Consider the following 18,325-nt stretch of genomic DNA (forward strand, 5'->3'; position numbering starts at 1 on the left):
TGATAAATCATCTTCATGAATTACTAATAATCTATCAATAATTGGCAAACATCCTTCATCCAAATATATTCAGTTGCTATGCTGATATTTTTTAATTAAATCTTCAGCAAATATTTAAACCTTTGCTGATGAATGACCTAGATATATTTATGAAAAAGGAGGAAAATAGTCTTCAACAATTGTTTTCATCTAATAACAATATTTATTTCCTTCAGTTGAGTTAATTTTATTCAGATTACTATCAGAACATAGAGCATGTGAGTCAATTAAAATTGTAGGAAATTGGATTGATTATGAGAATCAAATTCATTACCTACATCATCTGTAGTAATTTGTTTTTTAGTTAAAAGATTCATGAAACAACCAGCACCTTTATATCCTTTTTCACCATTTTTTAAATTTTTATCACCATTGAATTCAACTGGTTTTTTACAATAGAATTAAAAACATCAACAGGTCACAATCCAGACACAATATTTTCACTATGACTGATAAATTTTGTCATTATTTGATATACTTTTTTTAAATATATTTGTGTTTCAATTTTCTTTCTCTTTTATAATTATTTAACAAATTATATATTTCTGTTTCCCTTAATGTGTAACCTCTTTTATCACTATCATATTGTGTGATCGTTGGAATATGGTTAAAACCAACTAATTAATATTTATTACACAGAAATATGTGTTTTTTAGCTATTCTGTTGTCTTCAATGGCTTTCAAAACAGAATCACCTAAACATTTGTATCTTGTTTTACTTGTTTAATTTGATAAGTAACTGATTGATATTTTTACAACTTTTAGTATTCGGCTCTTGGGTGATTTTTCCAATTTTAAACTCTCCTTTTAAAGGTTCTTTTACCTTTCTATTACGTTTAGCTTTTTTAACAAGCCCTCGTTCATATTTTAAAATTATTTATTCTGGATAAAAAAATGAATCTTGTTTAATATTTAACATTTACATTTCAGGTGTTTATAGTGAATGTTCTTGTGTTCAACATGTATATGCTAAAAGTTTTTATGTTTAATGTTCAACAAATTCTTCATATTACCTCAGCATTTACTGTTATTGATTCTTTATGTAAAGATCTGTCGTAAAAAAAACATCATAACCTATATTTCGACATTTACCACATATTTATTTAAAATCATATAATTATGTGTCACCAAATAAGAAATTCGTTATAAATATGATTCAAATGTGTGTCATCTTGGCTGGAAATATTTTAAATATTTGGATTATCTCTAACCAATCGATTTCGTATTTTTGAGTAAGTTTGAGCTAAGTAAAACAAACTTAAATTGCCTCTACCTATGTCTTGGTTTCCAAGAAAGAAATTGTCAAAAACTACAAATGAATTTTTTTCACTTTCATCTAATGGCATAATTTCATGATAAAAACATGTTTACATATATTTTTTATAAATTTTTGGTATTTGGCTGATTCCAAACTTCTAGAATAAACATACACTCGAGTAATATAATTCTAATTTAACGATCCATAACATAATTATCAACAATTAATGAAATTTTTCCGCAACCACAAGGATTATCCAAAAGTTTACTTTGTTTATTTTTCAATTTTTTCAGGAATTCTTACTTTGATTTACCAGTGTGATTTTTATTTACATAATTTTTTAAATATAAATGAGTAAATTATTTCAACTGAGTGGTAATCCAACTGTTCTGGCCAAAACACAACTGTTCCAATAAGAAAGATGTATAAAAATGTGTTTATTCGAGTTTGTAACTCCAAATATTACTACAAAAGTTAATAAATTATATACTAACAAAGAAACGATAGAATTTCTGAATTTCTTGTTGTTTAACATAGTTCAAAAAATTTTCACTTGTTTATTAAATCGATAAAACCTAATATACCCAATAAAGAAGACAAAAGTTTAAACAGAGTTACTAGTGATATTAATTTGTTAATGGACAAAGAAGATACTGTTGGACAAATTTTAGGATTTAATAATCGAATTATTAAAGCTAATAAAAATTTTTGCTAATAATGTTCTTAAAACTATTCTATTTGATTTAAATATATTAATTTTTATTTAGCTGATGGAATGTTTGTTAAATGTAAACATCATTTTCATAGAGAAACTAATATTATTCCTTCATTGGAATCTATTGGTAAAATGTGAGAAATTATCCTGTAAATGTTCCAATTTTCGATTCTATTCAAAACTTAATAATTAATATAACTTGTAACAATGATAATTTGATTGTCTTCAATACTGCTTGTCTAACAGAAATTTTAAAAAGCAGTAATAATTTTTTTTCTCAATAAATCATGAACAAAATTAAGAGGTACCACTTTTTGTCATTTCCTGATAATGAGAAGACAAAAATAATTTAAATATTCCTGACAGAGAAACAAATTAATATTAATATTCGCAATGGATGGATTCATTCTAATTGTTCACAACTTTATATGACATTTGATGTTACTCACACTGGCAGTAGAGACTTTTCAGAGTATGTTGTTAAATCGATTATTAAGCTAATTGATAATTATATTTTAAAATTTTTTATGTTATTAGAATTTAGAAACGAAACTACATATTATCTAGAACAGAACATCCACTTATTTCTCCATCTACTATATTTTTAATTAAGTTCATCTGTGTCAAATTCTTGAACTATGCAAGGATATATTCTTAAGAATGGTAAAATTGAAAAGAAACAAAATGTAGTACTTTAACCATTAGAATTATTTGGTGAACTTTTTATCAGTTTAAAAGAAAAAAATTTGGATGGACTTTTAACTGTAATTTGCACTTGGAGATCGAGAAAATATCAAGAGGATTCTATTCTTTGTGGATTACTAAAAATGATAATAGCCCACTTCCAAAGGAAGAGAAAATTGTTGTCAAAAGTATGAAAATCCGTGTTGCTGTCATTAAATATGAACCAAAATAACTGCTTTAACTAGAACAAGAAAGGCTGAAAATCCAAGAATTCCAATTACTTTTTTAACTGAAACAACTGAATCACTTGGATTAAATGGAATAAGTCAATTTGAACTAGATCTTAATAATTGTTATAATTTTGTTGAATATGATATGCATTTTGTTATTTCACCAAATTAATCAAAAGAGTAAGCAGTTACATGATTCTTCTTTATTCGATCATGTTAAATTGTAAAATACCCATCTAAAAATGGAGGAAATCAAACCGCAAAAGTTATGGCATCTTAACCCACCAAATAACTTTTTAAAAGCTTGTGATGCTTTTACCATGATTAAAAAATACCATGATTAAATAATGATGTAAATTTAAGTCCATTCAATTTTATTCAGAATTAATCTATCTATATAATCAATATATCTAGAAGAATGAATGCCTTAAGCACAGAAAAGAAATGTAATTACTCATATGTTGTAAGTAACGATGACATAGATAATATTGTAGGTGGAGCAAAGCAAATATTGTTCGCAGAACACTCAGAAGGTGCAACAGGTCTACTAAAGAGACTGATTCACCACATTTGGCCGCCCTATTTGGGAGTATTGCTATGCACTGTGGGACTGACAGATGACATCGAAAAAGTACAAAGAAGGGCAGCTCGTTTTATATTATTGCGAAATAGTGGAGATAGTGTCACAGACATGATACGTGAATTGGAGTGGCAATCATTAAAACAAAGGCGTTTTTCGTTGCGACGGTATTTTCTCAAGAAATTTCGATCACCAGTTTTCACCTTCAATTGCGAAAAAATTCTGTTGGCACCCACCTACTTAGGGAGAAATGATCATCACAATAAAATAACAGAAATCAGGGCTCACACAGAAAAAATTAAGTGTTCGTTTTTCCCACGTGCCGTTCGAGAGTGGAACGGTAGAGAGTCAGCTTGAAGGTAGTTCATTGAACCCTCTGGCATGCACTTTATTGTGAATAGCAGAGTAATCATGTAGATGTAGATGTAGATATACACCTCATGATATAATTGCATAACTATGATGAAATGTATTTAACGTATGATTCACAATGTAGAATTGTAACTGAAAGTTAGTAAATTAGAAAAAATTATCCCTTTCTTGGTTTATTAATAATATTTTTATCAGATTTAAATTCGTCCCACACATACGCCATTTTTCTTTTAATTTATGAACAAAGGATTTATTAGATTTTTAAAAAAACTTCTTTGTAACAATTGTTCTAAATATACTAGTAGTATGACTTACCACTTTGTCTGCGAATCATAGATTTTAAGATAAAATAGTGACTATATTTCGACAGAATCAGTAAAACAGTCTTGCAGAAGCAAGGCATTGATTGATTCATTTTACTACATTGTATAATATATATGTCAATGCCGCTTTCACTGTACATAATGAAGATAGCAAAAAAAAATCAGGATTGAAAGAGGAGGCAGTTAAGAAGATTCCATGTGACTGAAACTATTTTCAGCAGCTATACAGAGGTTTTTTATATCCTTAAAATGGGGGAGGGGTGGGGGGGGGGGGGGTAGAATTGAAGAAGGCATATGTGCTAATGGAAGATAACAAACCACTTTCGTTTTGATGATAATGTAGTGTTTGCCTCTAAAGCGGATGAAGTTTACAAATGAATAAGCGAATGGAACAACTAGAGAAATTCGAAAATAATCCTGAAGAGTGAATACAGTAAGATTACAGTAATGTATATTGCGTACTCCAAAAAGCAAACACATTAACAATGAAGTCATAGAACTAGTGGACGAGTCTTTCTGTTTACGGCAGTTGAAGATGATGACATAACGAGCAGCAACAATATACAAACAGAAGAGTAAAAACAGCCTGTGGTGTTATCTGTAAAATATATATCATTTTCAAAACTTGCAGTGTGATAGTATAGAAAAGTAAAGAAGCAGTGTGTACTACAAGGTGTCAGTGAAACATGGAATTAAAATGCAAAAATTATTCGAAAACGAAGGGTTGTTTATCAAGATGTGCAATGGTGAATGTGTAGTGTTATTCAGAGAGACAAATCTATCAATCAACAGTCTGCAGTAGGTAATATCATACGATCTTAATGAAAATGAAATGCACTTGGATGAATGGGTAATAGAGATTTCTTGTTCGATTGTATAGTACCCTACTTTATGAGATGTATCAGAAAATGTTTATTAATATAGGATCTGTCCACCCTTCACGTTTAAGATGATTAAGCTCTACTGAGGACATTTTCACTTTGGTGTCTGAATGTCTGTCGACCAGTGTTAGCCCATTCTTCCTCAAGAGGGAAAACCTGACAAAGTAGCAATGTTGGGCTCTGAAATCTGGAGAGACTTCGTCGTTCTGTCTCATCCCATATGTGAAATTATAATGAAAGTTAGACCTCTAAGCTACTTACAGGCATTGATGGATATCAACGGGGACTGTTGAAAACGTGTGCTCCGACTGGGACTAGCCCTGGGACCTCCTGCTTACATGGCAGAGTCTCTACTCGACTGAGCCACCAAGGACACAGAAGATAGTGCGACTGCAGGGACTTATCTCTGGCACACTTCCCATGAGACCCACACTTTCCAACTTTCTGTCCACACACTACATTTGTAGTGCCCCTTCCCATCATACTCATTCCTCGTGGCAGTCAATCTACCGATTCCCGTAAGAGTTTGGGCAATTTGAGTGCATCCGCACTGAAGTCGATCGGTGGCTGGCAAGCCTTATCTCTCTTCCCCAGTAGCAAGAGTTCAGTTTTCACAGCCACAAAATGCCAGATTCCAAACGCGAAATTTGAAAGACTTCTCCTGATTTCCTAGCTGTTGCTTCTTGAAATTAAGATTATCTTATTCTTGTTGAAGGTAGTTTTTGGTTGAGTAATTCTGCTTCTGCCTTTGCTTTATTCCATCTATCCATGCTGATCTTACTTTCTAAATCAGAAACTGAGATGACTTTCTCAGTTTGCTCGTTAGATACGTAATTTAACTCGAACTTTGGCTTCCTCTTCTTTTTCTGTTTTGGACTTAATTATTTTAATATTACGTTCTCCCCAAATAACCCTTATCCATTTAAGATCTTTTCGCTCCCAGCTGGGACAGTTGTCACAGCCACGTTTTAACGAATCTGATCTTTGGCCATGTATTGTTACACCTCTTTCTGATCTGCTCTGAGTTTAATAACTGCCTCTTTCATACACAGGCTAAAGATAATTCATGATGCTGCACAATGTTATTAAAGTGATTACTTAAATGAAAATTTGCCTTTGAAGTGATCCTGAGATATCACTAACCCCATCCCTGATTCGTTAAGGAATAGGACTTCAATGTACAATAAGGTGCCAAAAGTCATGGGACACCTCCTAATATCGTGTCTGACCTTTCCCTCGTTGTCGGGAGCAACTCCACGTGGCACAGACTAGACAAGTCGTTAGAAGTCCCCTGCACAATTATTGAACCATGCTGCCTCTATAGCTGTCTATAATTGCGGAACTGTCCCCGATCCATGATTTTGCACACGAACTGACATCTCGATTATGTCCCATAATTGTTCGCTGACATTCATGTCGGGCTCTATGATTGGTCAAATCATTCGCTCGAATTATTCAAAATGTTCTACAAACCAATCGCTAACAACTGCGGCCTTGTGACGTGGCGCATTGTCGTCCATAAAAATTGCATCATTGTTTGGTAACATGAAGTCCATGAATAGTTGCATATGAACTCCATGTAGCCGAACGTGACCATTTCCAGTCAATAATCGGTTCGATTGGATTAGAGGACGTACACCACTCTACGTGAGCAAAGCCCACACGATTATGGAGCCACCATCAGCTTGCATAGTGGCTTATTGACAACTTGGGTCAGTGTCTGCGTGGGGCCTGTGACATACTCGAGTCCTATCATCAGCTCTTACCAACTGAAATCGGGGCTCACCTGACCAGGCCACAGTATTCCGGCGGTCTATGGACAACCAATATGGCCACCAGCCCTGGAAAGGCGCAGCAGGCGATGTCGTGCTGTTAGCATAGGCACTCGCGTCGGTCGTCTGCTGACACAGCTCGTTAACGCCAGATTTCGCCACACTGCCCAAACGGATACGTTCGTCGTACGTCCCACATTGATTTCTGTGGTTCGCGCAGTGTTGCTCGTCTGTTAGCACTGACAACCCAACACAACACCTTTGCTCTTGGTCATTAAGTGAAGGCCGTGGGCCACAGCGTCGCCCGTGGGGAGAACTGATGCCTGAAATTGTATTCTCAGTACACTCTTGACACTGTGTACCTCGGAACATTGAATTCCGTAACTATTTCCGAAATGGAGTGTCCCATAGCTCCAACTACCATTCCGCGTTCAAAGTCTGTTAATTCCTGTGGTGCGGCCATAACCACTTCGGAAACCTTTTCACATGAATCACGTAACTGTAAATGACAGCTCTGCCAATGCACAGCCCTTTTATATCTTGTGTACGCGATACTACCACCATCAGTATATGTGCATTTCGCTGTCCAATGACTTGTCACCTCAGCGTATAAAACAGCTTCAGATCGATGATTACTTTAGAAATCAGTTAACGAGTTAAATATTTGAAGTCAGTCATGCAGAACCCACATGATTTAAGATTCAAAACTCTAATTATGGTGGTTGCATTAGTTACAGATTGCTCGAAGTAGCTAAGTACTCCCATCGTCAGACACAGGATCAGTACACTTTTGGGTGATTTCCGCACCGTTTTAAGAATGGGTAGCAGAAAGTTTCGCGCATCCCAATGTTTATGACTCCACATGCTCTAAACTATGTTTAAAACATAATACTGCAGGTACATTCATTGTTTCATATGGTTGTTTGGTTGTTATGGTCTTCAGTCTGAAAATGGGATTGATGCAGCTCTCCAAACTACTCTATCCTGTGCAAGCCTCTTGATCTCCAAATAACTTCACAACATACCTCCTTACCATATTCATCTCTTTCTCTTCCTCTACGATTTCACCCTCCCCCCCCCCCCCCCACCTCAGCTCACACACACAGAGGGACTTCCCTCCAATACCAAATTGGTGATACGTTTCTGTTTCAGAACGTGTTCTGATAATCGAGTCCTTCCTCTAGTCAGGTTGTGCCACTAATTTCTGTGTACGCAGTTCTATTCAGTACCTCCTCGTTAGTTATGTGTTCTACCTTCCTGATCTTCAGTATTCTTCTATAGCACCACATTTCAAAAGGTTTTGTTCTCTAATTGTCGAAACTGTTTATCGCCCATTTTTCAGTTCCTTATATGACTACACTCCATACAAATACTTTTAGCAAACACTTCCAAATATTTAAATGCTTTTCTTACCATTGTCAGTATGCATTTCGGTCAATATCAATTATTTTGTTGCCCAAACAGCAAAACGCATCTACTATTTCAAGTATCTTCTTTCCTAATATACTCTACTGGCCATTAAAATTGCTACACGAAGAAGCAGATGATAAACGGTATTCATTGGACAAATATATTATACTAGAACTAACATGTGATTATATTTTCACGCAATTTGGGTGCATAGATCCTGAAAAATCAGTACCCAGAACAACCACCTCTGGCCGCAATAACGGCCTTGATAAATCTGGGCATTGAGTCAAACAGAGCTTGGATGGCGTGTAGAGGTACAGCTGCCCATGCAGCTTCAACCCGATATCACAGTTTATCAAGAGTAGTGACTGGCGTATTGTGACGAGCCAGTTGCTCGGCCACCATTGACCAGACGTTTTCGATTGGTGAGAGATCTGGAGAACGTGCTGGCCAGGGCAGCAGTCGAACATTTTCTGCATCCAGAAAGGCCTGTACAGGACCTACAACATGCGGTCGTGCATTGTCCTGCTGAAATGTAGGGTTTCGCAGGGATCAAATGAAGGGTAGAGCCACGGGTCGTAACACATCTGAAATGTAACGTCCACTTCTCAAAGTGCCGTCAATGCGAACAAGAGGTGACCAAGATGTGTAACCAATGGCACCCCATAGAATCATGCCAGGTGATACGCCAGTATGGCGATGAATACACGCTTCCAATGTGCGTTCACCATAATGTCGCCAAACACGGATGCGACCGTGATGATGCTGTAAACAGTACTTGGATTCATCCGAAAAAATGAAGTTTTGCCATTCGTGCACCTAGGTTCGTCGTTGAGTACACCATCGCAGGCGCTCCTGTCTGTGAAGCAGCGTCAAGGGTAACCGCAGCCATGGTCTCCGAGCTGATAGTCCATGCTGCTGCAAACGTCGTCGAACTGTTCGTGCAGGTGGTTGTTGTCTTGCAAACGTCCCCATCTGTTGACTCAGGGATCGAGACGTGGCTGCACGATCCGTTACAGCCATGCGGATAAGATGCCTGTCACCTCGACTGCCAGTGATACAAGGCCGATGGGATTCAGCACGGCGTTCCGTATTACCCTCCTGAACCCACCGTGTCCATATTCTGCAAACGGTCATTGGATCTCGACCAACGCGAGCAGAAATGTCGCGATACGATAAACCGCAAATGCGATAGGCTACAATCCGACCTTTATCAAAGTCGGAAACGTGATGGTACGCATTTCTCCTCCTTACACGAGGCATCACAACAACGTTTCACCAGGCAACGCCGGTCAACTGCTGTTTGTGTATGAGAAATCGGTTAGAAACTTTCGTCATGTCAACAAGTTGTAGGTGTCGCCACCGGCGCCAACTTTGTGTGAATGCTCTGAAAAACTAAGCATTTGCAAATCACAGCACCTTCTTCCTGTCGGTTAAATTTCGCGTCTGTAGTACGTCATCTCCGTGGTGTAACAATTTTAATGGCCAGTAGTGTATCTTGTTTCCTAATATAAATCCCTCAGCGTCACCTGATTTAATTCGATTGCATACCGTCGTCCTTGTTTGCTTTTGTTGGTGTTAATCTTATATCCTCCTTTTGAGACACTGCCCATTCCGTTAAAGTGCTCTTCCAGGTCGTTTGCTGTCTGTGACAGAATTACGTCATCGACAAACCTTAAAGTTTTTATTTCTTGTCCCTGGACTTTAATTCCTACTCCAAATTTTTCTTTGGGTTTCTTTATTGCTTGCTCAGTGTAGAAATTGAATAAGATCGGCGATAAGTTACAACCCCGCCTCACCCCCTTCTCAGCTACTACTACTCCTTTATGCACCTAGGCTCTTATAACTGCCGTCTCGTTTCTGCACAGATTATAAATAGCTTTTCGCTCACTATATTTTATCCCTGCTACCCTCAGTATTTCAAAGAGAATATCTCAGTCAGCGTTGTCGAAAGCTTTTTCTATGCTACAACCTATCTTCTAGGAGTAGTCATAGGATAAATATTGACTTGCATGTTCTTACATTTCTCCAGTATCCAAACTGATCTTCCGAAGGCTGGCTTATACCAGGTTTTCCATTCATGTGTAAAGAATTCGTGTTAGTATTTTGCAACCATGAATAACTATGTTGATAGTTCCTTCATATTCACACCTGTTGGCACCGGCCTACCTTTGGAATTGGAATTATTATATTCTTCTTTAAGTCTGAGGGTACTCCGCCTGTCTCATGCATCTTGCTCACCAGATTGAGGAGTTCGTTCATGGCTGGCTCTCCAAAGGCTGATCATCTACTCTTGGAGCCTTGTTTCGACTTAGGTATTTCAGTGCTCTGTCAAATTCTTCTCACCGTACCATATCTACCATCTCGTCTTCATCTAAGTCCACTTCGATTTCTGTAATATTGCCTTCAAGTACATCTCCTTTGTATACGCCCTCTAAACTGGGCATAAACGGCATAAGCTATCATAATTATACAGATGGTACATGTCGGTGTGCTTGACAAAAGTGTAATTAAATATCTTTGTATCATGTTCTTTACTTTTGTATACCTAAACGATAGATATTTGTAGAACTGATAGTAGATGCATTTCTGTTTACATTGTGAACTGACGGTACATGACCTAGCTTATATATTACCGACATTAACGTGGAAGTCAGAGAACCAAAGGAGTGTAAACATTGGATGTGTACAACGACGAGGCGCTTCAATTAGGTGTTACCGAAAGAAGCGGTGTAAAGAATCAGTGGGTTGTAAAGAACGTGTATTTCTTTTTACATAAACAGTGGACTAAGTGTAACCAGTCGTTTTCTTTTTTGCAACACTACCATGATGCAGGCTGTGGTAGTAAGGAAAAACTAACATAAAATAAAATGTGTTTCTCTTAGTACAAAATCAACCAATCACTACCCAATACGTTGTGCATTAATTGCACAATTTTTACACCAATATCAGAAGGAAAATTAAATTAAGATTATTTTCCTTAAGCACAACAGTACCTACACGAAAATGATACCCGTATTACTTTGTTTTCTCTTACACCAATACTACTATAGGTGTTCTAAATGTCCACCATTTGATTCATCACGTGCTTCATTAGGAGGAAGCCAGTTTCGTCGCACTCGTTCACACACATGCACATTCGTCTTTATGGTACTGGCAGCATCGAAAATCTACATTATTTACTTGCTGAGCATAAATTAGTTCCTTCATATGGTCCCAGAAGTACATATCCAATGGATTTAAATCACGACTGCGTGCTGTCCATCAACATGGACCAGGACGTCCTGGAAATCAATTGTTCAAAAATCTTTGTACTCTGTTACCAAGGTGTGGTGGAGCACCATCGTTGAATAACTGCATGTTAGCCGGCCTCGGTGGGCGAGCGGTTCTAGGGGCTACAGTCTGGGACTGCGCGACCGCTATGGTCGCTGGTTCGAATCCTGCCTCGGGCATGGATGTGTGTGATGTCCTTAGGTTAGTTAGGTTTAAGTAGTTATAAGTTCTAGGGGACTGACGACTTCAGATGTTAAGTCCCGAAGTGCTCAGAGCCATTTGAACCATTTTTAACCGCATGTTATGACGTACGGCTAACGAATATGTTCTTCTAAAGTTGGTAGCAATGTTTCCAGTAGAAAGGAATGGTAACTGTTACCAGTCAATCTTACAGGTAAAACGTAAGGCCCAATAACGTAATTACAAATTATATCCCCCCTCCCCCGCCCCCGCCACCCCACGCATTAACGGAAAAGCTGCACTGAAAATGTGTTGCTACTACTCGGCGCGGACTGTGTACATATCACATCTACATGTTACGTGAATTAGTTATTGCGTCACGAGCGAAACACCGTTCATCCATGACGAACAAAATCATGCTGTGCACTTTGTAACTAAAGCCAATCTAAGAATTCTCGTCACAGAGGGAAACCTTGCTCTTGCTACTCTTGTACCCGTTGAACGTGGGAAGGCCTCAAAAGCTCCTGTTCAAAATGCGATGAACGAGAGTGTGCGATATCTGACTTGTGGGCGATTCTTCTAGTACTCTGAGTAGGATCTTGTTAAATACACATATTAGAACAGACAATATGTTTTGCAAACAGAATTAAATATAAAAAGGTAAAGATAACTGTTGCACTTCATTACAAATGAATAGGAAAATAATCGTGCAAAAGCAGAGAATTGTGATGATACAAACCTTTGGTGATTAGCAACAAACGTCGGTCAGCAGGAAGTCTTCGTTGTGTGAAGCGTTCTCGATATACAGCTGCCCTTGCGCTTGCCTCGCCAGAAATTAAATGAATATCGAATAGTTTTGCGATAGCAAATTTCTCTTCCATCCTAACGCTTAACAGAGTTGCAATAACGTCTGCACAGGTAACTCGCCGACAGCCGACGACCGACGTATTACAGCGACTCAAACACACAGGCCATAGCTGCCTACGTGTTTGCGACTCACGCTCGCGGTGTGAATGTGCGGAGCGGTAAAAAACACTAAGTGATTGTTTACATAAGTACACCTGTGTTGCGGGGGGAGGGGGGGCGGAACAGCCACCCCCTAGTGTTTTGTTCCTTTTTAGTGAATACTTCCAGCCTAATGTGCATGATGTTTGCACACTCACGTCTAGTTCGGGTGACTGTCGAGTGTATGCTTGTCCAAAGACATTGTCTCGAGATTAATTTTTTTTGTCTTTTTCAGTGGCAACCGTAGGAAATGGACAAACACACGTTACTACACGTTTTAAATCAATTACCTGTTTTCTGTTAACAGGATTTTTGGCAGCTTATATCGTTTACAGCCTGTATACTCCTTCCATTTCTCAGCTTTCCCTGCTTTGTTCAGGACTGATTTTGCATCAGAGCTCTTGTTTTTCATACAACTACTTCTCTTTTTCCAGAAGCCCCTCTAATATTCCTGTAGGTGGTATCTATCTCTTCCGTAGTGATATAAGCTTCTAAATCCTTACACTTGTCCTCCAGCCATTCCTGCTTAGCCATTTTGCACCTCCTGTCAATCTCATTTTTTTTATATGTTTGTATTCCATTTCGACTGCTTCATTTACTGCATTTTCATATTTCCTCCTTCCATCAATTAAATTCAATATCTCTGGTGTTATTCAACAATTTCTACTAGCCTACGTATTTTGTTCATTTGCTGCCTTATTTATTTCATCTCTCAAAGCTACCCATTCGTCTTCTACGGTATTCCTTTCCCCTGTTTCCGACATTCGTTTACTAATGCTCGCTCTGAAACTCTCGACAACCTCTGGTTCCTTCAGTTCATCCAGGCTCTTAAGCCGGCTTCGGTGGCCGTGCGGTTCTAGGTGCTCCAGTCCGGAGCCGCGCTGCTGCTACGGTCGCAGGTTCGAATTCTGCCTCGGTCATGGGTGTGTGTGATGTCCTTAGGTTAGTTAGGTTTAAGTGGTTCTAAGTTCTAGGGGACTGATGACCACAGTAGTTGAGTCCCATAGTGCTCAGAGCCATTTGAACCATCCTGGCCCCATCTCTTTAAACTCCCATCTTTTCGCAGTTTCTTCAGTTTTAGTCTACATTTTATAACCAGAACATTGTGGTCTCAGTTCACATCTGCCACTGCACATGTCTTAGAAGTTAAAATCTGTCTTACCGTTACGTAATCAATCTGTAATCTTCCGGTGTCTCCAAGTGTCAGGAATCATTGAACAGTGCTCTGTGCAAAATTCTACCAGGCGGCTTCCTCTTTCATTCCTTTTTCTCAGTAGATATTCACCTACTATTTTTCCTTCCCATTCGTTTCTTACTATCGGAATGAAGTCCCCCACCGCTATTAAATTGTCATCTCCCTTAACTATCTGAATAATTTGCTTTAACTCATCATTCATTTCTTCAGTGTCTTCATTATTTGGGGAACTAGTTGCTTTATAAAATTGTATTATTGTGATGGGTATTGGATTACTGCCTATCTTTCTCTCGGTAATACGTGACTCTAGGTATAGCCTTTATAAGATGGATGATAGAATTACTTCATCTACAGCCTTATCCTTCTTTTGCGTCGCACTTTTTCCGTAGAGGTACGGTGTAGGAAAATCGTTGGGATTCAGACCAGTTCCACTCGTGTCGGAATTGATAAATACAGATCCTGTATGGTTTTCAAAACAACCTTATTCCATTCTTCCTGCAAAAGAGTGGCTAGTTCAGCAAACTGTGCACGTGGGTAGCGATCACGCACCCTTCTCTCCAAAGTAGACAACAAAGGTTCAGTAATACTGAGATCTGGGCACTGTGATGGCTGGGGGCGATGTGACAAAGCCAGTCCTGGACGACGTGAGTTGTGTAAAGAGGGGCCCTGTCGTCTTAGAACAGATTATCACCATCGGGGAACATACATTGTACCATGGGAAGGACCTGATCAGCCAAAAAGGCCACATACTAGTTGGCATTAATGCAATGATGCAGAGCAACCACGGCGCCCATGGTATACCACGATATCGCCCTGCAAACACTCCCCACGTTTCACTCTTGAGACATAAAGTCGATCCGAAGTTGGAAACAGTCTGCAGTAACACTCACCTTACCAAAAGACTGTCTTCCATTGCTCCATAGTTCATCTTTTATAGTTTTATCCCACGTTTTCCTGTTGCAGGCATTTGCATTACTGATAAGCGGTTCTGTAATTCCAGCTTGCCCTGCAATTCTCAGATTATGGAACCCGCTGTGTGTTATTTTGGTGCTGACAGGATTCGTGGTGGTGGTGGTAAGTTCTATGGGACCAAACTGCTGAGGTCATTGGTCCCTAGGCTTAACTCTACTTAATCTAACTTAAACTAACTTACTCTAAGGACAACACACATACACACACCCATTCCCAATGGAGGACTCGAACCTCCAATGGGGGGAGTCGCTTGAAACGTGCGTGGCAAGACGCCTTAGACCGCACAGTCACCCCACGCGGCCAGAATTCGTGAGTACGACGTTCAGGTCTGTTCTGCAGCAATTTTTGCAGCAATCGTCCTCTTATTTTTCATCACAATCCCATTCACTAACTATTCGTTAGGATCACTCAATGCACACTTTCATCCAAGTTGTGGGTGCCTCTTGAAACACCAGACACTTGTGCTCCCTTTGTGGTGGGAGCAACCACCATATAAGCACCAGCAATTTACATTCACTTAACTCCGACAGAATGCACTCACAACTACATGGAACACTGTTGTGATCGCGACTGACACTTGCAACGTATTGAGGGCATTACACTGGTGCACTTTGTGATCAAATATGAGAGCGCATCCCGCATGCTTGGCCGGCATCTGCATTTATGCTCAAGTACGCATTCTTCGCTATGTCTCCGTGTTTCTGTCCAACTCCTGTATCTCTCCCTGGAATCTGTTAGGCAGGCTGTCTGCAACTGGGACTGGGCGACCATTTGAGCCGCTTAGTGATACGGATTGTCTGGATGGCTCTGTTCATTCGCGTCCTCCTTCATCAGTATTAACTGCTGAGGCGGCCTGTGAGTCCAGTTTGCTAGCGACTGTAAAGTCACGAGTGATTCGCGTCCGCTAAGAGAACCAGTCGGCGATGAGTGGGTGTACTTGCTTGTCCAGACGCTGGTGGACTGCGGCCACGAGATGGCGGCGGTGCTGGAGGGGGTGGCGGGGCGCAGCGAGGCGGTGGAGGTGCGGGAGCTGCTCGCCAGGTACTCCACCGACTTCATCGCCTCCGTCGGTTTCGGCATCGAGGTCCATTGCCAGCGCGACCCGGACAACGAGTTCCGCCACTGGGGGCGCAAGATCTTCGAGCCCTCTCTCATCACTGGGCTCGCCTTAATGCTGTCCGTCATCAGCCCCAAGTTGACCAGATTCGTCCAGTAAGTGGCAGCCTACGTCAGTCACATAAACTGTGTAATGACGGTAAACGACTTTTCTCTCTTTCCACTGTATGTGTAGCGCACCCCCTTGCTCAAAAAATTGCTCCGAGCTCAAGGCGACTTAACTGCTGTGGTCATCAGTCCCCTAGAACTTAGAACTACTTAAACCTAACTAACCTAAGGACATCACACACGTCCATGCCCGGGGCAGGATTCGAACCTGCGACGCTAGCGGTCGCGCGGTTCCAGACTGTAGCGCCTAGAACCGCTCGGCCACCCGGCCGGCCCTTGCTCCATAATGACGGTAGTCGTATATTGTGGCATTGATTTCAGGACACACAGACAGTGTCGAGAGTTGCTCCACTATGCTCCAAATGTTACAAGCATTAAATAATAAAATGTCACCAGTTGTTTTTGTGATCTTTCTGAACTGTCTCATTGTGTAGACCATATTAACTCTTGCAAAAACTTAAGTTGGTGGTTTTAGACACAATTGGTTTGAAATGTGGAATGGTAGAATGCAAAAAGCTGTGCTGAGTAATTTCTACACTGTTGGAAAGAGAGAAAATTATAGTAACTAGGGGAGAAGTCACAAAGAGAGACCTGCAAAGTCCGCTATTAGTCCCTATTTGCATTGTAAGACACACACAAAAATCCACACATCAAGAAACAATTATCCGAAATGGACGAAATCGGTAGATGCAACTTACGTATAGAGACAAACAAATGATTACAACTTCAGACAATTTGGATGATTTGTTCAAGAGAAACAGCTTCACAAATTGAACAAGTCAATAACACGCTGGTCCACCTCTGTCCCTTGTGCAATGATTGATGGAGTTGTTGGATATCGTGACAAATTCTGTCCAATTGGCGCGTTAGAACGTCAGACTCCCGACATGGTTGGACAGCCCTGCCCATAACGCTCCAAATTATCAGTAGTGGAGATATCCAGCGACCTTGCTGGCGAAGATAGGGTTCGGCAAGTACGAAGACAAGCAGAAGAAATGCTCGCTGGGAATGGGCGGCCGTTATCTTAGTGAAATGGATGAAGGGCAACAAAACGATGTACCGCCGTGCTGTATAGGTGCCACGGACGAACACCAAATGGCGCCTGCTATGAAATCAAATACCACTCCAGACCATCACTCCTGGTTGAAGGGCCACATGCCGAGCGTCAGTAAGGCTGGTATCCCACCTCTGCTCAGGGCGTCTCGAGATGTTGGTCATTGAGCCTCATTTCAAAGTGGTACTCTTCATTGAAGACAATTCTATTCTAGTAAATGAGATTCCAGGCCAAAGACGTGTCAGGAAACGCCCCAGACAGCGGTGATATACCAACCTTACTGTCGCCTGGTATATGGCCTGACATCCAAGAGATGCCCATTCTTCTCATTGCAAGACTCCTTTCGTTGTCGTATGTGGCACCCTCACAGCACAGTGCTATGCGGGCCATACTTTGGCCACCAAGGTCGCTGGATCGCTCCCCAATTGAGAACATTTAGAGCATTATTGACAGGGCCTTCCAGCCAGCCACTACACGTCACTCAGGAAGACATCCAACACCTCTTTCAGTCAATGCCAAGCCGAAAGCCTACTTTCATAAGGGCCAGAAGTGGACCAACGAGTCATTGACTGACTTGTGAAGCTCTTTTATTTGAATAAATCATCCAGTTCAAATGGTTCAAATGGCTCTGCACACTATGGGACTTAGCTGCTGTGGTCATTAGTCCCCTAGAACTTACAACTACTTAAACCTAACTAACCTAAGGACATCACACACATCCATGCCCGAGGCAGGATTCGACAAGCAGAATTGACACTTTTTACAGATAGTGTTATAATAAATTGCATTATAGAGAAAGCCACTGAAGAGAATTTTAATGATGTTTTTGGAAGAGTCATTAACTGGTTTCCTGAAAATGGACGCTCTCTTAATTTTGAGAAAAGATAGTATATTCTGTACAACAAACAGAGCCACGCAGAAACCTTATGTAGCCCATGAAGAGGAGTAAGTTAACAGGGTAGAATGCTCCGGATTTTTGTACCTATTGGTGAAAACTTGAACTGGAATAAGCACATTACTGAGCTTCCCAGACTCTTTAAGATCTGCTACATTTCCTCCTCGTATATTTGCTAGTCTTGGAAGCAAACGAATTAGCCTCCTGACAGATTTTGCACATCTCCACTCAATAATGTTTATTGCATATCTTTATGGCCAACT

At 39.9% G+C, this 18,325-nt stretch overlaps 1 protein-coding gene across 7 annotated transcripts in view; it reads left to right on the forward strand.

Moving 5' to 3' along the window:
- The window catches only part of LOC126272899 (cytochrome P450 6k1-like), a 136,907-nt gene that overhangs the window by 61,874 nt on the left and 56,708 nt on the right, over nt 1–18,325 (forward strand). For all 7 annotated transcript variants that reach the window (XR_007549277.1, XR_007549276.1, XM_049976157.1 and 4 more), the window contains one exon: nt 15,839–16,101. Coding sequence is in view for 5 of the 7 variants with exons in the window: in XM_049976157.1 (XP_049832114.1) it covers nt 15,839–16,101 (263 nt within the window). In the remaining 2 variants the exon portion in view is untranslated. The remainder of the gene's footprint in view (nt 1–15,838; nt 16,102–18,325) is intronic.

The sequence above is a fragment of the Schistocerca gregaria genome, chromosome 5 (assembly GCF_023897955.1).
Source record: "Schistocerca gregaria isolate iqSchGreg1 chromosome 5, iqSchGreg1.2, whole genome shotgun sequence".
NCBI lineage: Eukaryota > Metazoa > Arthropoda > Insecta > Orthoptera > Acrididae > Schistocerca > Schistocerca gregaria.